This window comes from Bos taurus, chromosome X (genome assembly GCF_002263795.3).
Source record: "Bos taurus isolate L1 Dominette 01449 registration number 42190680 breed Hereford chromosome X, ARS-UCD2.0, whole genome shotgun sequence".
NCBI classification, from domain to species: domain Eukaryota; kingdom Metazoa; phylum Chordata; class Mammalia; order Artiodactyla; family Bovidae; genus Bos; species Bos taurus.
In genome coordinates, this window is record NC_037357.1 from 124,655,062 (window position 1) to 124,677,978 (window position 22,917).

A 22,917-nucleotide genomic window follows, 5' to 3' on the forward strand; every position below is an offset into this window, starting at 1 on the left:
CTTTGAAAGAACTAATAAAATTGATGATAAAACTCATCATAAGCTTGATTAAGGATAAGTAAAAAAAGATAACAAAAAACATTTAAGATTAAAGATTAGAAAAAAGACAAAGATATAGAGAAGTAAGTTTTAAACTTATATATATAAAAAGAGAATATAATATTGGAATCTGTGGCAATATACTTTGACAATCTAGAGATATGGAAGATTTTCTTAAAAATTAGAAGCTACTAAAACTGATTCTAGTAAAGATACTAAAACTGATCCTAAAACTGGAATGCGTGAATTTAACTCAAATGACCATTACATCTACTACTGTAGGCAAGAATTCCTTAGAAGAAATGGTGTAGCCCTCAGAGTCAACAGAAGAGTCTGAAATGCAGTACTTGGATGCAGGCTCAAAAATGACAATGATCTCTATTTGTTTTCAAGGCAAACCATTTAATATCATAGTAATCCCAGTAATCCAAGTTTATGCTCTGACCAGTAATGCCGAAGAAGCTGAAGTTGAACAGTTCTATGAAGACCCATAAGACCTTCTAGAACTAACACCCAAAAAAGATGTCCTCTTCATTAAAAGGGACTTGAGAGAGTCATTTCCTAGGCAGGTTGATAGGGAGTCTAGGGGTCCCCAAAGAGAGAGGGGTCTGGAATTCTCAAGGAGGAAGAAAGGACAAACTTTTTTTCTTTCTCCACATTCCTTAGGATTATATAAAAATAATGTATCCTGCCTAAGGACAGTCTTTGGATTAAACCTTCTGTTATCTTAAAATGTTAATTATGGGAGTAGACCTGGTCTTTACAAGGATGTATCTTGCCTGAGGACAGTGTTATCTTAAAATGTAAATTATGGGAGTAGACCTGGTCTTTACAAGGATGTATCTTGCCTGAGGACAGTGTTACCTTAAAATGTAAATTATGGGAGTAGGTCTGATGAGGTCTTTACAACCTCCAGACATTCTTTGGATTCATTAGAGAGTATATAACTTCATTGTTAACACTAGCAAGTGGGTACTCTTTCTGCCCCCTTCTGATGCCTATGTCAGAAGCTTTCTCTATCTCCTTTATACTTTAATAAAACTTTATTACACAAAAGCTCTGAGCGATCAGGCCTCGTCTCTGGCCCCGGATTGAATTCTTCTCCTCCGGGGGCCAAGAATCCCGGTGTATTCACGTGATTCAACAACAACCTTTCATCTTGGGGGCTCGTCCGGGATCCTTCAGGACAAGGTAAGGATGCTTGGAGCTTTAGTTCTTTGTTCTCTTAGCGAACACATTTTCTGCCGTGCTTTACTAACTCTACCGTGTGCTTGTGTGAATGAATGGCATGCCCTGTGTGAAGCAAGTAAGGGGCCCTGCTCTGCGGTTCTACGGTGATCTCATACAGCTTATGGCAGAAACCTGTCGGGGCGTTATACCGACCTGCCAACGCCAAGAGGTACCCAATGTCTCTTTCGGGAACCGACCAGAAATGGGCAAAGCGTGTGGACCAAACTCTCCTTTCTTGGTCAAACTTTTCAGTTTCTTTGACCATTTCATAACTCCTTGGGAATTAGAAGTACTAACCTAATCCATCGGATCATAGACTTTCAAGGGACTTGTGATCTATACTGTTATTGTGTACTGTGGCTTAGGTCCCAAACTTAGATTGGTAGTCAAGAAAGTGCCTAGCCTCGCTAGAAATCGCAAGTTCGGAAGCTAGATGGAGCTCTAGCTCCCAGAACATCTCTGAGGTTAAAGGTTACTCAGATTGGGACTGCGATGGGTTTTTTTTTTCTTTGGTAATGCCGGCTCTTAGTGGATCAGAGGAGGCTGTTATACTGGTGTGGTGATGCTTGGAAAGAACATCTCAGTTTTATGTTCGCGTCAGTCTTATTGTGGTCAGGAAATACTCAGGGTCGTGCACAGGCACTCAGGTGACAAATGTTTCCCCCGGTAGTCTTAGCTTGGGAGGCATTCCAGAAGGTTACTCTGATTCACCCCGGGTGACATCAGAGGCAAACAAGGTTAAGGGTGAAGAGCTGGACGTCAAGTAGGGATGCTATCAAATCTACCCCTGGTACATCCCCACCCCATCTCGGTGGTAGAACCGGGAGGGACGAGTACGGCACCTGCGTCGGTAAGGGACAGACTAAGTCCGACCAGGAAGGAAAAGCTTTTGGTGTAACGTCTGTCTACACCCCCATCTAGAGCAGGGAGGGACGCCTCCGGTAGAAAAAATGGCGCTGGTTGCTTTTTTTTCCTCTCTTACAGATGGGAGCTAACAATTCCAGCCTCACTCCTTTGAACTGTATCCTGAAAAACTGGGATAGATTTGATCCCCAGGGCTTAAAGTAGACACACCTGGTCTTCCTGTGTATACTGCATGGCCACGGTATCCATTGGAGGACGGCAAACGGTGGCCAGTTGGAGGGTCTCTTAAGTATAATACTGTTCTACAATTAGACCGGTTCTGTAAGGAACAAGGGAAATGGGTAGAAGTAGCATATGTGTTGCCCTTTTTCTCTCTGTGAAATATGCCAGACTTATGTCCTAAGGGTATAGATTTGGGCGTGAAATCTTCAGCTCCCTCCTATCCTCTTACTTTGCCCCCGTACCAGGGACTCCAAACTGGGATTCAAACTGCCCACATGGAGGTCCAAACAACTCCTGTCTCAATACGACCTCAGACTACTCTGGTTTCAGTAGAAACTCAGACCATCGAAGTAAGAGATGAGATGGAGGACAGGAGACAAAGAGAAGAGGAAAAACAAGTTTCTCCAATCTATCCCTGGGATCATATGCGCAGAGCAGCCAGAGAGACTGAGGAACAGCCACACAAGCTGTTGCTTCTTTATGAAACACCCACCGGGAGAAATAATCAGTCTGTGAGAGTTAATAAGCCTTTTTCTTATCAAGAAATACAAAGAATCAAGGAGGATCTGGGAGACTATTTAGAGGACCCAGAAAAATATATTAGAGCTTTTAAAGGTGTTACTCTGCTTTATGACCTCACTTGGAAGGATGTGATGTATATCTTGGGACAAACGCTGACTCCTGAGTCAAAGACTCGAATTTTGGGAAAAGCGGTTGCTTATGGAGATGAATGGCTTGGTAATGAATCAGTAGGGAAGAGGGAGAACGAGATAGCGGCCCTCCCCACTGGGAATCAGGCGGTCCCAACTATAGAACCAGACTGGGACTACAACACAGCTAAAGGAAGATGGGATCAGAGTCATTTTGTTAGATGTATTCTTGAGGGACTTAGGCTGGCTCGTTCTAAGCCTTTAAACTATGGCAAATTGGCAGACATAGAACAGGAGGAGAAAGAAGCTCCTGGTAAATTCCTAGATAGACTGAGAGAAGGCCTTCGCAGATTCACTGAGATTGATCCCGAAAGTGAAGAGGGAAAAGTGATCTTAAAGGATAGATTTCTCACTCAGTCGGCTCCAGATATCCGCCGTAAGCTATTAAAACAGGCGTATGGACCAAATCAGTCTTTAGATACTCTGTTACAACTGGCTCAGACAGTCTATTATGGTAGAGAATATGAGGAAAAGAAAGAAAGGCAAAAAAAGACAAAGGAAAAGGCGGAAGCCTTCGCCATGGCTATGAAAAACAGTTCTTAAACAGCCTGAGGAAAATGCCCAGAGGGGCCCAGGTGAAAAGGGATGGGCTTGCTACTACTGTGGAAAGGAGGGGCACCTCAAGCGAGATTGCCCTCAGGCATCTAAGCCGCCCCATGTCCAGTCTGCAAAGGACCACACTGGAAGAGAGACTGCCCCCAGAGGCGTAGGTCTCCCGGGTCGGACTCTCAAGACAAATCAGGACTGAAGGTGCCCGGGGGTCCCCACACAAGCTCCCATCCTAATTACACCTGAGGAACCCCGGGTATTAATAGTTGTGGGGGGCCAATCCGTCGATTTCCTTTTAGATACTGGGGCAACTTATTCTGTGCTTACTGAAGCCCCTGGCCCACTTTCTTCCCGATCTGCTTCCGTAATGGGACTGTCTGGACGAGCCAAAAGGTATTATTTCAGTTATTCTTTATCTTGCAACTGGGATTCTGTGCTGTTTTCACACGAGTTTCTGATCGTGCCAGAATCTCCCTCACCCCTTTTGGGAAGGGATATACTGAGCAAGGTCCATGCCTCTGTTTTCATGAATATGGAGCCCTCCCTTTCTCTCCCTTTAGTTGAACAAAATGTAAATCCTAGAGTATGGGCTGATGGAAAATCTGTGGGTCAAGCACAAAATGCTATTCCTGTAGTTGTCAAGCTCAAAGACCCACACGTATTTCCACATAAGAAGAAGTATCCACTGAAACCTGAAGTTAAGGAAGGGTTAAAACCCATCATCAAAAATTTAAAGGAGCAGGGACTATTAATTCCCTGTAACAGTCCTTGCAACACTCCTATTTTGGGTATAAAGAAATCGAATGGTAAATGGAGACTAGTTCAAGATTTACGAATAATAAATGAGGCTGTAGTTCCTTTACACCCCGAGGTGCCTAATCCTTATACTCTATTGTCTGAAATTCCTGAACGGGCCAAATATTTCTCAGTAATTGATTTAAAGGATGCCTTCTATTCAGTGCCTTTGGCGGAAGAAAGTCAATTCCTATTTGCCTTTGAAGACCCTACGCAGCCAGCTTCTCAGTTAACCTGGACAGTTTTGCCCCAGGGGTTTCGTGACAGTCCTCACTTATTCGGACAAAGTTCGTCACGGGATCTACAAAACTTTAATAGCTCTGAAGCAGTGGTGTTACAATATGTAGATGATATTTTGCTCTGTGCTGAGACAGAGGAAGCTTGTTCGCAAGCTTCAGAGGATTTCTTAAACTTTCTGGCAGGCTGTGGTTACAAGGCATCAAGAGAAAAGGCTCAGCTTTGTCAACAATTAGATATCTGGGCCTAATCATATCAGAAGGGACTAGGGCCATAGGCCCTGAGAGAATTAAACCTATACTAAATCACCCCCTACCTATGACTTTAAGACAATTGAGAGGATTTTTGGGAATCACAGGTTACTGTCACATTTGGATTCCGGGTTACAGGGAACTTGCTTGGCCTTTATATAAACTTATAGCTGAAACTCAGCAGGCCCAAACCGACAAACTGGTTTGGTCTCCAGAAACTCAAAAGGCTTTTAAGGTTCTTCAGACTGCTCTCCAGCTCTGAGCTTGCCCACAGGGTCAGAATTTAATTTGTCTGTCACTGAAAGAAAAGGTGTGGCATTGGGAGTTTTGACACAACCCCGAGGGCCTCACCAACAACCTATTGCTTATCTAAACAGAGAATTAGATGTAGTTTCACGTGGGTGGCCCCACTGCCTAAGAGTAATTGGGGCAGCGGCTTTATAAGCACCTGAAGCTTTAAAAATAATTAATGGACGAAACCTTACTGTACTGACTTCTCATGATGTGAGTGGAATCTTACATTCTAAGGTTAATATTTGGATGACAGACAGTAGGCTTCTTAAGTATCAGTCATTGTTGTTAGAAGGACCAGTAACTAAGCTTAAAGTTTGTGGAAATTTAAATCCTGCCTGAGAAGGAAAATGAAACACCTGATCACGATTGTTCTCAATTCCTAACTTTGAGCTATGCAGCTCAGGAGGATCTAAAGGATACCCCATTAGACAATCCTGACATGGAAATATTTACAGATGGCAGTTCTTTTGTTCAGGATGGAAAGCGTAAAGCAGGTTATGCTGTGGTGACTGCTGAACAGGTTTTGGAAGCAAAATCTCTCCCCCAGGGAACCAGTGCTCAGTTAGCGGAGCTTGTGGCCCTGACCCGAGCTCTAGAGTTAAGCAAAGGGCAGCGGATGGGCCTGATAATCTATGTGAGTCTACTTCTGCTGACTCCAAATATCCTGAGTCTGCTGTTGTATCCTCAAGACAATATATTCCTGTCCTGGGCTCACTCCTATGCTACATTCCACAATCGGTCTAACTGCTGGGTCTGCAGAGAGCTCCCCTCTTCGTCAGTGGAAGGCTTCCTGTGGTGGACATCCCCACTTCAAGAAAAAGACTTTCTCCAAGTCTGTGAATACCTTGGACAACAATCACATGCGATGCCTCTTCTTCATCTGATGACATCTACCAACCCTAAAATGGACTGGTGCAACTTTGTACTCTAACTATGGACATAATGTGACTTTTAATTTTGATTCCTCAATTGCCTCACTTTGGGAGACATTAACTAGTTCCCCATGGTGGACAACTATCTTAATTACAATAATTCTGGTGTTTTGTTTTTGCTGTTTGCTCCCTGCATCTGTAATTGTATAACTGGATTTGTTTCTAGCCGCATGAAAACTTTTAAGTTACAAATGGTTGCTCAAACTCCTGCTACTGCTGTAGCTTCCTCCAACTACTATTTGGGGCCCCTGGATCAGATATCCTCAATATGAGGATTAGGAGAATATGTTGCCTCACCAATTTAGGGACAACGCCCCTTATCAGCTCGGAAGTAGTTTTGGAACGAAAACGACGCCCCTTTTCCCTAGGCAACATAATTCTCCTAAAAGAAAAGGGGGGAATGAGAGAGTCAGTTCCTAGGCAGGTTGATAGGGAGTCTAGGGGTCCCCAAAGAGAGAAGGGTCTGGAATTCTCAAGGAGGAAGAAAGGACAAACTTTTCTTCTTTCTCCACATTCCTTAGGATTATATAACAATAATGTATCCTGCCTAAGGACAGTCTTTGGATTAAACCTTCTGTTATCTTAAAATGTTAATTATGGGAGTAGACCTGGTCTTTACAAGGATGTATCTTGCCTGAGGACAGTGTTACCTTAAAATGTAAATTATGGGAGTAGGTCTGATGAGGTCTTTACAACCTCCAGACATTCTTTGGATTCATTAGAGAGTATATAACTTCATTGTTAACACTAGCAAGCGGGTACTCTTTCTGCCCCCTTCTGATGCCTATGTCAGAAGCTTTCTCTATCTCCTTTATACTTTAATAAAACTTTATTACACAAAAGCTCTGAGCAGTCAAGCCTTGTCTCTGGCCCCGGATTGAATTCTTCTCCTCCAGGGGCCAAGAATCCCGGTGTATTCACGTGATTCAACAACAACCTTTCAGACTGGAAGGCAAAAGAAGGAAGTCAAGAGATACCTGGAGTAACAGGTAAATTTGGCCTTGGAGTACAAAATGAAGCAGGGCAAAGGCTAACAGAGTTTTGCCAAGAAAACGCACTGGTCATAGAAAACACCCTCTTCCAACAACACAAGAGAAGACTCTACACATGGACATCACCAGATAGTCAATATCAAAATCAGAATGATTACATTGTTTGCAGCCAAAGATGGAGCAGCTCTATACAGTCAGCAAAAACAAGACCGGGAGCTGACTGTGGCTCAGATTATGAACTCCTTATTGCCAAATTCAGACTTAAATTGAAGAGAGTAGGGAAAACCACTAGACCATTCAGGTATGACCTAAATCAAATCCCTTATGATTATATAGTGGAAGTGACAAATAGATTCAAGGGATTAGATCTGATAGACAGAGTGCCTGAAGAACTATGGACAGAGGTTCGTGACATTGTACAGAAAGCAGTGATATTCAAAATGGACTACAAAGTCCCATGCCCCTAGGATGAATACTGGAATTTTCCACTTGTTTGTACTCTATATAAATAGTTGGGGCTTATGTTTATTTTAATAAATTCTCACTCCCTCTCAAAAAAAAAAAGACCATTGCCAGGAGCCGGCATATTGCATATTGAGTGCATATTGCATATTGCATATTGAGTGCAGCACTTTCCACAGCATCATCTTTCAGGATCTGGAATAGCTCAACTGGAATTCTATCACTGCCGGGAGCCAGCGTGAGGAACTCTGCCCATGACAAAGGTCATGAGGAAGGAGGCTCGGCATACGCAAAGGCGGGATTGAGCTTCAGGAGTCCGCCCAGGAAATTCTCGAGCATCTAGCCCCAAAACCAGAGTCTGCCTACTTTCTGCTTTGTGCTTTCACCTACACCTCTGACTTTACAGGGGGCTGTCCCCCACTACCTCTCTCTGAAAAAAGAGTTAGCTTACAGTTCCAGTTAATAATTCCTGGGTGTGACAGTGTTTAACCTACAAACTCCTTTGGAAATCCTCTAGCCTGCCTGAATAGGTTTTTCCGGCCACATATGATTGTTCAGAGCCTCCCAACTGTGAGAGGCAGGAGATGTTCTAAACTGTCCCAACACAGATTCTTTTGAGTAGTTAAAAGATTGATTAGAAATTGTATTGGTGAAGGGATTTTCACTTGTTGGGCCAATGTTTGCTGCTAAGTTTCCATATCCCTTACCTGCTGTGTCCCTGGCAGTGTATTGATTAATATAATTTGTGTAAATAGTAGCTTTAATGTTTGTAACCTGGAACCCTTGAGTTAATTCTTTTTCTTGTTATAGCCCACCACACCTTTGCTCTGTAGGAATGCAACTTTATCTAATGCTTTTGGAGGGTGGCTCCTGACCAATCACCTTTAGAGAAAAATAAGTTTTCTGAAGAAAGGGTCTTAAAATGTTAACAGGCCTCCGGGCCAGAAGATGATGCAAATCACCTAAGCTTTTGCATATGATAAGTTTGCAGGAAGAAAGCCTGGCTTGCTGCATGACTCTACCCCTTCCCCCATTATCCTCTATGCATAACTTAAGGTATAAAAACTACTTTGGAAAATAAAGTGCGGGCCTTGTTCACCGAAACTTGGTCTCACCATGTCGTTCTTTCTCTTACCTTCTGGCTGAATTATTCAGCCTCTTTCTTCACTGAATTTTCCTACTGAGCTATCCTTATTCTATTACTCTTTATATCCTTAATTAAAGTTTAATTAAGCAGTTGTTTCCTGATCCTCGCCGACGCCGTCCCCGCTTTGAATTCCCTGGATCCACCGGGGCTGGACCCCGGCAGACCATCCCCAAAAAAAAGAAATGCAAAAAGGCAAAATGGTTGTCTGAAGAGGCCTTAAAAATAGCTCAGAAAAGAAGAGAAGCTAAAGGCAAAGGAGAAAAGGAAAGATATACCCATTTGAATGCAGAGTTCCAAAGAATAGCAAGGAGAAATAAGAAAGAAAGTCTTCCTCTGTGATCAATGCAAAGAAATAGATGAAAACAATAGAATGGGAAAGACGAGAGATCTCTTCAGAAAATTAGAGATACCAAGGGAAAATTTCATGCAAAGATGGGCTTGATAAAGGACACAAATAGTATGGACCTAACAGAAGCAGAAGATATTAAGAAGAGGTGGCAAGAATACACAGAAAAACTGTACAAAAAAGATCTTCATGACCCAGATAATCATGATGGTGTGATCACTGACTTAGAGCCAGACATCCTAGAATGTGAAGTCAAGTGGGCCTTAGAAAGCATCACTATGCACAAAGCTAGTGGAGGTGATGGAATTCCAGTGGAGCTATTTCAAATCCTAAAAGATGATGCTGTGAAAGTGCTGCAATCAATATGCCAGCAAATCTGGAAAACTCAGCAATGGCCATAGGAAAAGGGGAGTTTTCATTCCAATCCCCAAGAAAGGCAATGCCAAAGAATGTTCAAACTACTGTGCAATTGCACTCATCTCACCCGGAGCAAAGTAATGCTCAAAATTCTCCAAGCCAGGCTTCAGCAATACATGAACTGTGAACTTCCAGATGTTCAAGCTGGATTTAGAAAAGGCAGAGGAACCAGAGATCCAATTGCCAACATCTGCTGGACCATCGAAAAAGCAAGAGAGTTCCAGAAAAACATCTACTTTTGCTTTATTGACTACGCCAAAGCCTCTGACTGTGTGGATCACAACAAACTGTGGAAAATTCTTAGAGATGGGAATACCAGACCACCTGATCTGTCTCCTGAGAAATCTGTATGCAGGTCAAGAAGCAATCGTTAGAACTGGACATGGAACAACAGACTGGTTCCAAATTGGGAAAGGAGTACATCAAGGCTGTAAATTGTCACCCTGCTTATTTAACTTATGCAGAGTATATCATGCAAAATGCTGAGCTGGATGAAGCACAAGCTGGAATTAAGACTGCCAGGAGAAATATCAATAACCTCAGATATGCAGATGATGTGACCCTTACGGCAGAAGGTGAGGAAGAACTAAAGAGCCTCTTGATTAAAGTGAAAGAGGAGAGTGAAAAAGTTGGCTTAAAACTCAACATTCAGATAACTAAGATCATGGCATCTGGTCGAATAACTTCATGGCAAATAAATGGAGAAACAATGGAAACAGTAAGAGACTTTATTTTGGGGGTCTCCAAAATCACTGCAGATGGTGACCGCAGCCATGAAATTAAAAGACGCTTGCTACTTGGAAGAAAAGCTATGATCAACCTAGACAGCATATTAAAAAGCAGAGGCATTACTTTACCAACAAAGGTCCATCTAGTCAAAGCTATGGTTTTTCCAGTAGTCATGTATGGATGTGAGAGTTGGACCATAAAGAAGGCTGAGCGCCAAGAATTGATGCTTTTGAACTGTGTTGTTGGAGAAGACTCTTGAGAGTCCCTTGGACTTCCAGGAGATCCAACCAGTCAATTCTAAAAGAAATCAGTCCTGAATATTCATTGGAAGGACTGATGCTGAAGCTGAAACTCCAATACTTTGGCCACCTGATGCGATGAACCAACTCATTTGAAAAGACCCTGATGCTGGGAAAGATTGAGGGCAGGAGGAGAAGGAGACAACAGAGGATGAGATGGGTGGATGGCATCATCGACACAATGGACATGAGTTTGAGTAGGTTCCAGGAGTTGGTGATGGACAGGGAAGCCTGGCATCCTGCAGTTCACAGGGTCGCAGAGTCGGACACAACTGAGCAGACTGAACTGACTGAAAACTGATTCAAAAGAAATAGAACACTAAAAAAGTGCATTGGCTGCATACAGCATTTTTTTTAAGCATTTTTTGGTCAACTTTTTAATTTATTTTTTTAACTAGAAGATAATTGCTTTACAATATTGTGTTGGCTTCGCATGAATCAGCCATAGGTATATTATGTCCCCTCCTTCTTGAACCTCCCTCCACCTCCCACCCCATCCCACCCCTTCAAGTGGTCACAGAGCATCACCTTTCAGCTTCCTGTGTCATACACTAAATTTCCACTATCTATTTTACATATGGTAATGAGTACATCATGAGAAACGCTGGACTGGAAGAAACACAAGCTGGAATCAAGAGTGCCGAGAGAAATATCAATAACCTGAGATATGCAGATGACACCACCCTTATGGCAGAAAGTGAAGAGGAACTAAAAAGCCTCTTGATGAAAGTGAAAGAGGAGAGTGAAAAAGTTGGCTTCAAGCTCAACATTCAGAAAACGAAGATCATGGCATCCGGTCCCATCACTTCATGGGAAATAGATGGGGAAACAGTGGAAACAGTGTCAGACTTTATTTTTCTGGGCTCCAAAATCACTGCAGATGGTGACTGCAGCCATGAAATTAAAAGACACTTACTCGTTGGAAGGAAAGTTATGACCAACCTAGATAGCATACTCAAAAGCAGAGACATTACTTTGCCAACAAAGGTCTGTCTAGTCAAGGCTATGGTTTTTCCTGTGGTCATGTATGGATGTGAGAGTTGGACTGTGAAGAAGGCTGAGTGCTGAAAAATTGATGCTTTTGAACTGTGGTGTTGGAGAAGACTCTTGAGAGTCCCTTGGACTGCAAGGAGATCCAACCAGTCCATTCTGAAGGAGATCAGCCCTGGGATTTCTTTGGAGGGAATGATACTAAAGCTGAAACTCCAGGACTTTGGCCACCTCATGTGAAGAGTTGACTCACTAGAAAAGACTCTGATGCTGGGAGGGATTGGGGGCAGGAGGAGAAGGGGACGACAGAGGATGAGATGGCTGGATGGCATCACTGACTCGATGGATGTGAGTCTGAATGAACTCCGGGAGTTGGTGATGGACATGAGTCTCAGTGAACTCCGGGAGTTGGTGATGGACAGGGAGGCCTGGCGTGCTGTGATTCATGGGGTTGCAAAGAGTCGGACACGACTGAGCGACTGATCTGATCTGATCTGAATGTATATGTTTCCATGCTACTCTCTCAATTTGTCCCATCCTTTCCTTCTCCAGCTGTAAAAAGGAACGCATTTGAGTCAGCTCTAATGATGTGGGTGAACCTAGAGCCTATTATACAGAGTGAAGTAAGTCAGAAAGAGAAAAACAAATATCGTATATTAACGCATATATATATATATAGCATCTAGACGGAGAAGGCAATGGCACCCCACTCCAATAGTTTGCCCAGAAAATCCCATGGACGGAGGAGCCTGGTGGGCTGCAGTCCGTGGGGTTGCGAAGAGTCAGACACGACTGAGTGACTTCCCTTTCATTTTTCATTTTCCTGCACTGGAGAAGGAAATGGCAACCCACTCCAGTGTTCTTGCCTGGAGAATCCCAGGGACGGGGGAGCCTGGTGGCTGCCGTCTATAGGGTCACACATAGTCGGACACGACTAAGTGACTTAGCAGCATGGCATCTAGAAACATGCTACTGATGAACTTACTTGCAGGACAGCAATGCAGATGCAGACATAGAGAACAGACTTGCATGTGGCTTTATAGAAGAGCTCTCTTTCCATTTTCAAAAGCAAATAGTTGTTTTTTTTTTTTTTTTTAAGCAAATAGTTTGAGGTTCCTTCAACCAATGATTCCCATCCTTGCCTGCATATTAGAATCACATGATGATTCCTAGGTGTCCATCAGCATCTCTGGGAGTGGAGATGTACATCTCTCAGTAGTTTGGTGTTTTTTTTTTTTCCTATTTCCTTGGGTGATTACAAAGTTTAGCTAAGTTTGAGCACAAGGGATTTAAGTTCTAAACCACAGAAAAAGATGTAAATCTCTCCAATTTATCTGATAAGATCAGTATAACCTTAGTATAAAAATTTGAGAAAAACAGCAGCCAAAATTTGAACAAAGATGTAAACTATTTTTCACTGGGATGACCAATTTTCTGGCAGTAGAATTCATCTCCAGTTAAATCAACTTCGTTTACAGGTATTTCACCTCTTCTATGAGCCATGAATAGTGAATTTCTTTAGTCAAAGCTAATTTTAAGTCCCAAATAGTAATGATCAGCTAAGCCATACACCTTACACAGCACACTTGACACCCAATAAGCTTTAACCTTTTCAAAAAAAATCACATGTCTTCAAAAGAATAAGGTTTGTGATAATGAAGCTCATTCAGTAGAAAATGTCACTGTCTCTGAAAGTGATTCTAAAAGGAGTCCTAATTATATACTGAACTTCTGTTAAGTGTTGAGCCTCTGAAGGCAAAGGCAAGACTTATTTGGGTGTATAGGATCTGCACTTAAGACACAACTGGTCCAGGACTAGTTGTATTACTTTACACAGTCTGAGTTCAAATACATTTTAGTCTTAGAATAATAGGAGAATTGGAAAACAGATAAAAAGATGATCTAAGTCTTCTGGGACGTGGGTCTCTAGGATATTTAGACTTCTGGTTACTGAGGCTTCTCTGGATTTCTTTCAAAAGAGGACTTACTGCCGCTGAGTGAACCCATCCTTCACTCAGTTCCAGTAAACCAAACTCTCTGGCTTATTCCGCAGCTGATACACTGACAGATATAGAAAACCCAGGGTTAACTACGACTCTGCACAGCATCAGATGACCTTCAGGGGGAAAAGCAGCAGACCACAATGAACTGAGTAGAGATAGAGAGTCCTATTTCCCTCTGATATATTTTACATAAGACATCTAGAAATAACTGCAATTTTTTTGGACATTTTCCCAAAGCACATCAAATAACCTCTGGACCTCAACTCCACATTATTTTAATTTTTATTTCATTTGCAAACTGTATTTAAGAGATCTGTTCCGATTGTAACATACTGTCTTAATTTTAAAGGGTAAAGAATTGACTGCTGTGGCAGTAGGAAGCATATCAGCAACAGAGAAAAAAGAAAATATTTAATGACCTTCACAGCTGGCAAATTTGGGTCATAAGGGGTGGGATGGAGGATGGTGGGGAAGAGAGAAAGAAAAGGAAAACAAGGCTGTGTGGCTCCCACGGACCGCATCAGTATGACACCGGCAGGGTTGAGAAGCAATTAGCTTCTCTCTGTCCATGTACATCTCTCTTTCAACTGCAGGAGGTCTCCACAGACAGCATCAGTTTAACAAACTAACTTTCCAATACTTAGTCTAAAATTTCCAGCTTTCTATTCAATGAGGAAAAATGTCTTGTAATTTTAGCAAGGCTAAAGTTCTGAATGAAGAATTCCAAATTGGTCACTTCAATTAAGCGAGAGTGCTGATTAAAATTAACCTTTTCAGGAAATAAAGTCTAAAAATAGGACCTAACTAATGCCAGTGGAAACAGTGACAGATTTTATTTTCTTGAGCTCCAAAATCACTATGGATGGTGACTGTAGCTATGAAATTAAAAGACGCTTACCCCTTGGAAGAAAAGCTATGACAAATCTAGACAGCATATTAAAAAGCAGAGACATCACTTTGCCAACAAAGGTCAGTATAGTCAAAGCTATGGTTTTTCCAGTGGTCATGTATGGATGTGAGAGTTGGACTGTGAAGAAAGCTGAGCGCTGAAGAATTGATGCTTTTGAACTGTGGTGTTGGAGAAGACTCTTGAGAGTCCCTTGGACTGCAAGGAGATCCAACCAGTCCATCCTGAAGGAAATCATCCCTGAATATTCATTAGAAGGATATATACTGAAGATCCAATACTATGGCCACCTGACGTGAAGAGCTGACTCACTGCTAAAGACCTTGATGCTAGGAAAGGTTGAGGGCAGGAGAAGGGGGTGACAGAGGATGAGATGGTTGGATGGCATCACTGACTCAATGGAGATGAGTTTGAGCAAACTCCGGGAATTAGTGAAGGACAAGGAAGCCTGGCATACTGCAGTCCATGGGGTTGCAAAGAGTCAGACACAACCTAGCGACTGAACAACAAGTAATGCCACGTAAATCTGTTCACTTGATGATATCCAAAGCCATATAAAGTTGAGATACTCTTTTAGTAAAGGTGTATCATGGTTAATCATATGGCATGCAAAGGAATTCCTTAAAACCTGATAGGATTGTGAGCTGAAACTGTCTAGCTTGGTCTTAAGGTGCTAAATTATACAATTTGTAAGGATAACCAAATATTAAAGAAACTAAAATGTCAAAACAAAAATGATCACTTGTACAAATTCCATCATTTATTGCAGCACACCACAAAAAGGGTGTGGGATTAATCTTTTCTGATTCTTCAAAACTTTCCTTCATGATTAGGCACTTACCAAATTACTAAAACTCTGTGAAGGGACTATCTTAATGTCACCTTATCCAGAAAGTCTCCCACGACTTAGGTGCCCCTCCAAAGTGCTCCCTTGGAAACATGCATACCCCAATTATAACATGTCCTACCCTGAACTATCTTGTCTTTTTATTGGTTGACCTACCCCACTAAACTGTGATGCCTTTGGGGCCAAAAGCTGCATCTTAGTCATACTGTATCACCAACATAGCACAGTATCTCATTTATAATAGGTATTTAATAAATATATGTGAAATGAAATTTATACTCATCTTTGTATCTTCCCACAGTTTTTACACAGGGCTTTGAACACTGTAGGGACTGGATAAAAGTTTACTGAATGAGTAAATTAGTGGACAGATGCACTTCTGCATATGATCAGTTGTAACAAATAGAAGTCTTAAACTGAACCAGTCATTTGGATGAAAAGAGTAATATGGCAAGGCATCTCAGCGACCCTACATTGTAACTCTCCCTCTCAGGCTATGCCCTGTGTTGGCCCTGGACCAGCCCCAGCCCTGCAGCCTACTCACTCTATACTATAAAAAAGAAATGATGAGGGAGAAACTGTCTAGCAAAACACCAACTGAAAGATGAATTACAATTATGTTTTAATTCAAAGCCTGAGTTTTTCCTGGTTTCTCTTTTAGGTTGATGGAAAGAAAAAAGTTAGAGTACAGTATAAGCTTTGGCCACTTATAGCTTAAAAAATCTCCCACAGGATATAGTTTCCAAACTATTCCCTAAAATTCAAGTTCAACCAGAACTTAAATAAAATAAACCAATTTTAATTAATAATAAAGTACTTTTAATAAATTAAATAATAAGTTAAATAAGGATGAGTTAAAGCCTGGTCACTAGCTGCTTCTAGAAAGAAGAGAGTGAGCCCATGGCTTACACTGAGGTGCCTTAGTCCTGTGTGCTCCCATGAATGAACCAGAGGAGAGCGTCACATGCGGGCATTACCTATCACTGGGCTTTAACACATTGCTGATGCACTGAGTAACAAGAACCAGTCACCATCACAGAAACTCTACCTTTTCCTGAAGCAATCAAGTGACTGTTGTGGTCACAGTGAGCATTTGCTGTAATCCTCATGCAGGCAAGCTCTGCATCTGATGCCTCAAGAGAAACCCACCACTCTCTACCTCTCTCCTCATTTTTAAGGTGTTCTTCCTTTCCTCCTCATCTGCTTTCCTGGCCTATTACTCCTTCCTCACCTGATCTTTCTTTTTTTCATGCTCTCTCATCCTGTACCTAAGAACCAACAACACTCCTCATACTGCAGCACTGCTCAAACGAATTTTCCAGATCAATGAAGTTTATTCCTTTAAAAGCTAAAATACATTTTTAAATTACTTAACCATTCTGGCTAAGAGTTCTGAAAATGGGCCATTTGGTCTCTCTACTTCTTAACAGAGTGTACATCATAGAACTTCAAACTTTCTTGACCATGCAGGTTCATCAATCTAAGCATCCCCTCAGGCACATCCCCTCAGAAGGGCTCAGGACGGAGCTCTTCCCGACACACAGCCCCATAACACTTAATGTTACTGCTTCATTTCTACCTCATTTTGATAGTTTTAGATCTCCTCGTACTGTCAGAAAGAATTTTATTTTTCATCGTTCTCATTCTATCTCACTTTTCCTTTCCCCTCTCACTCCCTAATCTGTGGCAGCGTGGGTAACCAGACAGGCAAACTTACAGGAATAATGTGTCAGATAAGGTTTTGCAGATATATGGTCATTGGGCATTGAGTAAGGGCCTAGAGCTCATCCCGTGAGTAAAGTTCACTGGATTTCTGACAGTGATTTCAAGAGTTCAGAGACCCTTTTTACTTAATTCTGGACTTGGAACCATAGGAGTGATAATAAGATGGGAGTTTGTTCTTTGGACAGGTGGATATCACTGTCCTTTGTATTCAGGTAGAAACGTTGTACCCAGAACAATTTCTGTTCATGGTTTTAGGCCTACTCTACTTGTGTGATCTACCACCATTACTCATTTAAACTTTGGATAAAAAGTAAGACAGAAAAGGCAAATTGCTGACTGTCACAAGTTACAGATCACCATACAGCATAGCTTCTTGAGATGCGTCTGTGTCCTGCCCATTCCTTCCTTGGCCTCTAACTTAGCACACTCCTTACCCACAAGCTAAGTGTCTCACCATCCTCGCAAGGCCACCAGGTCACTCTCCCTTCTCAGACACCATTAATTGCATCATCTTTTCAGTTTCTTAAGATGGAAGCCTGCTGTCATCAATGGCTCTCCCCTTAGTTGTCTTTTTTAAACCAGGCAATTTCAAGATTCTGGTGCATGTAGTTTATTCCATGTCCAGGGTACTTTTTATCTGCTCCTCACTCAAGTCTGTTAAAATTCTAACTCATGGCTCTACTTTCCAAATATCTTATTTCCAGATATTCCTCTCACCTCCCTCTACTCAAATCTATCCCAAATAACAGAGCTTTACTCTTTCATCACTGGGCTCTCAATCTCCACTTCCTGAACACCATCATGGGTTAACTCTCAAAATATTTCTTGTTTTCATGTGAATGCTATAATTTCACCTTAAGTCCTTTTTATAGTACTTCTTACCACCCACCTCCTCCTGTTCAGTCTTTACATTAGAACTTTCCAGTTTTATATATTCCATTTAGTTTTGCCAATGAAATTAAAGAAACATTCTCTTCTCGTGTCTGTGTACTCCAGTGTCCCTTCCCTGATCACACCTTAGTATCTTCAACTACCTCTTGAGAAATTTTCTTTTCTAATTGCCTAGGAAGTCACTTTTCCCATTTAATTTACTCAACTATTTTCCCTTTTCTGTATTTCCCCCAAACCTCCAGAGAAATAATTATCAGATATTCTGCTGTGGTTATTACCCACATGCCTCCACCCTTCCTCCATCCTCAGACTGTAATCGTCAAAAATAACAAGACTGCACTTCTGAACATTTATATGGTGCTATGTGTAGATTTAAACAAATCCCATTCCTCAAACTGTGTAAATGAACTCCCTTCTGCCTTCAACTCATTCAGCAAGACATCCCTCTGGAAATCTTGGCCTCCCTTAGGAACGGTGCTGGACTCCTGACTCCTGCAGGCCTCTGGAAGGAAAGGACCCATTCCTCCCCAGGATGGAGACCTCAGGGTCAGGAGCTGGAGAGGGTTCACCTGCTCCATAGGGCCACCAACAGACCAACACTTTGCCAGTCTTGGATAAAAGCCTCTCGTCCTTCTAGGCTCTGACTAAACTTCCTCTCCTGCTTTTATCTCTCAGGCCTGTGGCCAACTCACTCACCACACCTGCTATTCACGTGCTTGATCTCCTCATCTCCAATATTCTCTTTCATTCACTTCAACCACCGACATTCTGGACTCCACCTTGGACCCATTCATCTCCTAGGACTATACCCCTTGCAACTTCTCAACCATCCTACTTCCTGGGTCTTCACCCCAGTAAGCCTGCTCCCTGATAAATATATACACACACACATGGGCTTCCCAGGTGGCATAGTGGCAAAGAATCTGCCTGCCAATGCAGGAGACACAAGAGACTCAGGTTCAATCCCTGGGTCAGGAAGATCCCCTAGAGTAGGAATGGCAACCCACTCCAGTTTTCTTGCTTAGAAAATTCCCTGGACAGAGGAGCCTGGCTAGCTACAGTTCATGGGGTCACAAAGAGTCAGACACGACTGAGCGACTGAATACACACACACACACAAATACACATACATATGTATATATGTATATATACACATATACACATACATATATACATAAACATATATATGAATCACTTTTCTGTACACCTGAAAACAATATTGTAAACCAACTATATTTCAATAATATTTTTTAAAAAAAAGAATATTGCACGTGGAGAGGCACAGCTGCACAAACCGTAAGTTCCTGCCTCGGGTTCCCAGCTTTCCCTCAAGGTGAGCTTGAGCTAGTCCCTTGTTCGCCCCCACGGACCCACAGTTCTATTTGCTGCCCTAAAAGGAGTTATGGGACCGCGGGCTGGAGTGAAGGCTGAAGCAGGGGAGGAGCCAGCTGGGGCCACGTGCTCCAGAAAGAGGCCGCGGGACCGCGCTGTGGACGCAATAATGCAGCGAACCACGGTCTGCCGCTGCTTGGCACTGGACGTGGGGTCCCCTCTGGAGGTTCCAGGGCGTGGTGGGCCAAGCAAGGGACCGAAATGGGGCTGCGGGATGGTGGTCAGTGTCCTTAGAGGAAGGGCACTTTGACCCAAGCACCAGCTCAGGGCTTCCATCGTCCGCTGGTCCAGCCCTCGAGAAATTGCTCAGATTTGGAGATGAGGAGACGTGCAGTCACGTGGCGGAGTCGGCTCTCCGGTTTTCAGTGTATTCTCAGGCTTCCTAAATACGTATGTTGACGTACCGTCTTCTTACTTATGGAGCATTTTGGTTCTTGCTCTCAGGCTCGGGTGGACACGGGTGACTTAGAGGATAGGAGACGAGGGAAACCAGGTGTGTGAGGGCCTGAGGCCATTGTGAGCTGAACCAGTGCGGGTGGAAGTCATCTTGAGGTAAGCTGATCCCCTTGGCCACCTCTGGTGTCCACTCCGTTCTGGTCATCTTGGCGCTGGGTAGCATCTGGGGCCTGAGGCCCTCAGGGCAGGAGGAGGATGAGCACCCTTTAGTTTCCCAAGTCATTTTCCTAAGAGAGCTTTGGTCCTGCTGTTGTGTTAGAAGAGGCAGCTTCGGCGAGTTGGGGACCCATTCACGAAGCCACGGTGAGGTTCCGAACCTGTGCTTGGGAGGCGGGTTTCAGACCCCAGACACTGGGCCCCTTTGTGGTACTGGGCAAGGGCTGGGTGACGAGCCTTCTCTGTAAGTGTGGGACCCCTGGGAGTGAGGTGCTCCTGGAAAGCAAGCACTCAGGCAATAGAGTGAGTCCTCCAGCTGCAGCTGGAGGAGGCCAGTGGCCAGACGTGAAATGGAGAGGGACCCTGTAGGGCAAGGAAGACATTATGCCCTGGGGGTGCTGGGTAGGCCTTGGGCGCCACTGACCCAAGGGCGACCCAGCACACCTGGCTGTAACCCCCAGTATCACTGCTGACTCCAGAGTAGTACATGTGGACCCTCTGTCCCAGAGCTGCAGACTCTTGAGTGTCTGCGTCAGGACCGACTGGGGCCAGGACCCTGAGAGGAGGAAGCTGTGGAAAGAGGAGAGGTCCAGGTCATGAATCCAGGGGAGTTCAGGGCAGGGGGAGAAAAGGGCCAGGCTGGGGCTGCCAGCCAGTCCCTTTCCTGTGCAGACAGAGTGTGATCAGAGCTCAGGCCACGGCACAGAGTCCCAGGGCTCTGCTTCTGCAGTCCCAGCACCGGACTAGGGTCCCCACACCCTTCATATCTCCTGCCTCACCAGTGGGAGAGGCCTCTGTGCACAGCTGCTCCCCAGATCCTGCCAGCGACACCCCATCAGTGAATCTGCCTACTTGGCCCTGTGCAGGGCAGGCAGTACTGGGAGGTTTCAAAAAAAAAAAAGAAAAAAAAAAAAAAAAAGAATATTGTAGGCAAAAAAGGAATTAAGGGTCATGGAGGTTACGTGGCTTACTCAAGCTCTTACAGTCCCCAAAGAGTAAAACTGATTTCCCGTCATAATAATCAGACTATATTTTCTTTCAGGCTATTTGAGATACCTATGCTGTGACCAATTATTTGACATGCTATCTTGTGGGGAAGACGTTCCGATCAAAAAGAAAGATGAAGGGGACACCACTCTAAAGGTAGAAGTTACCTCAGGATCAATTTTCTATATCTAATCATCCCATAAGCAAATATTTAGGTTGCAGTGCTAGCTCAGAGAGAGAAATGAATTCAATCAAAGAGATGCACAGAAACTCCATGCCAGCCAAGCTGCTTTGTGCCCTCTGTGCAGGCTTCCACAAACAACACTCAAACGAAAAGGAGTCACAGCATTGGAAGAGCAGCTGAGCCCAGCAGTGGTGAATCAGGGTGGAGAAGAGAGCAGTTTGGAACTTTCTATGGGGGACTCCTTTCATGCACAATTAGTGTGCACTGGAGGAGAAGACTGCTGTGGCCTGCTCACTTCTGAACAAAATAACAATAAAGTAAAAAACTGCTCCCCTCTCCATCCTGTGCCATCTACACATTTACAAAGTAATAAAGAACATAAATACCATCAGGCACAAATCCTAATGGATCTACAGATAATACTAATATTAAACAGATACTCAAATCTTTAACTCTTTTTGTGGGGAAAAAAACCAACAAAACTTTCAACTTCTTGAATAAAAAATATCCTATTACATCTGTATTTGTACATATCCCTAATAAAACTAATACTGTTATCTGCTGTAGTCCTGCCTTCCCCCAACAAAAATGTAAATAAATATTTAGCAAAACAATAATTTACCTTATAGAAGATCAGAAAAAGGTCATCTAGCTTCCCATGCAAATCACCTGAAAATGAAATGAAAAATATCAGTATTCAGGAGGAAACAAGAAAATGCCCTTTGTACAAAAGAATTTAAAACCTGAAATACTGCTGATACATGCCAAGCATTCTCAGGGCATTGGGTTGCTATCCTAAGATGATATTAATTCAAGAGACGGTTTGTTTCCATAGCATCCTGTGGAAACTTCATCCCTTTTCCTATAGGGGGCAGCATCCAATGTCACGATTTCCTATTCATTCCTGCCATTTATGCTGTGCTTAGCTGACTCTGTGCCAAGTGCCAGACTAAGGGTTTACATGAACTATCTTGTTCAATCCTAAAACCACTAGTCAAGTATGGATGTGAGAATTGGACTACAAAGAAAGCTGAGCACCAAAGAATTGATGATTTTGAACTGTGGTGTTGGAGAAGACTCTTGAGAGTCCTGTGGACTGCAAGGAGATCAAACCAGTCAATCTTAAAAGAAATCAGCCCTGAATATTCATTGGAAGGACTGATGTTGAAGCTGAAACTCCAATACTTTGGCCACCTGATGCGAAGAACCAACTCATTGGAAAAGACCCTGATGCTGGGAAAGATTGAAGGTGGGAGGAGAAGGGGATGACAGAGGATGAGATGGTTGGATGGCATCACCGGCTCGATTGACATGAGTTTGAGTAAGTTCTGGGAGATGGTGAAGGATAGGGAAGCCTGGCGTGCTGCAGTCCATGGGGTCGCAAAGAGTCGGACACGACTGAGCGACTGAACTGAACTGATAACCACTCTATGAGATGGGTATTGTTTTCACCATATTCATTTTACAAATGAGGCTCAGAGTAGTTAAGTAACTTACAAAGTTGTCCAGCTACCAAGTAGCAGAGCTGGAATTCAAACTCAACTTTATCTCACTTCAAAACTGTACTGTACTCTACTGCCTACACTAGGAGAATCTCTAGAAGAACAGCAATATTACTTATTTATCATTAAACCCCTAAATGCCTCCTATAGTACCTGCTGCATAGTAGGCATTCAATAATTAAATTCAATTGCTAAATGCACAGCTTTTTAAAGCCACGTTTTCAAGGACAGGCAGTAGAATCTGAAACTTAAAAATTCTGAGTAGATATTTGACATTCTCTTAATGAGACTATTAGCAAAAATAAAAATGAAAGCATTGCTTTATAAAACTCAAGAAATCATGTAAATATATGAAGCCATTA

The 22,917-nt window shown here is 42.9% G+C and overlaps 1 protein-coding gene across 9 annotated transcripts in view; it reads right to left on the bottom strand.

Moving 5' to 3' along the window:
• Nucleotides 1-22,917, bottom strand: part of PPEF1 (protein phosphatase with EF-hand domain 1) — a 157,401-nt gene that overhangs the window by 42,717 nt on the left and 91,767 nt on the right. For all 9 annotated transcript variants that reach the window (XM_015461777.3, XM_015461783.3, XM_059883888.1 and 6 more), the window contains one exon: nt 21,676-21,722. In XM_015461777.3, the coding sequence (XP_015317263.1) occupies nt 21,676-21,722 (47 nt within the window). The remainder of the gene's footprint in view (nt 1-21,675; nt 21,723-22,917) is intronic.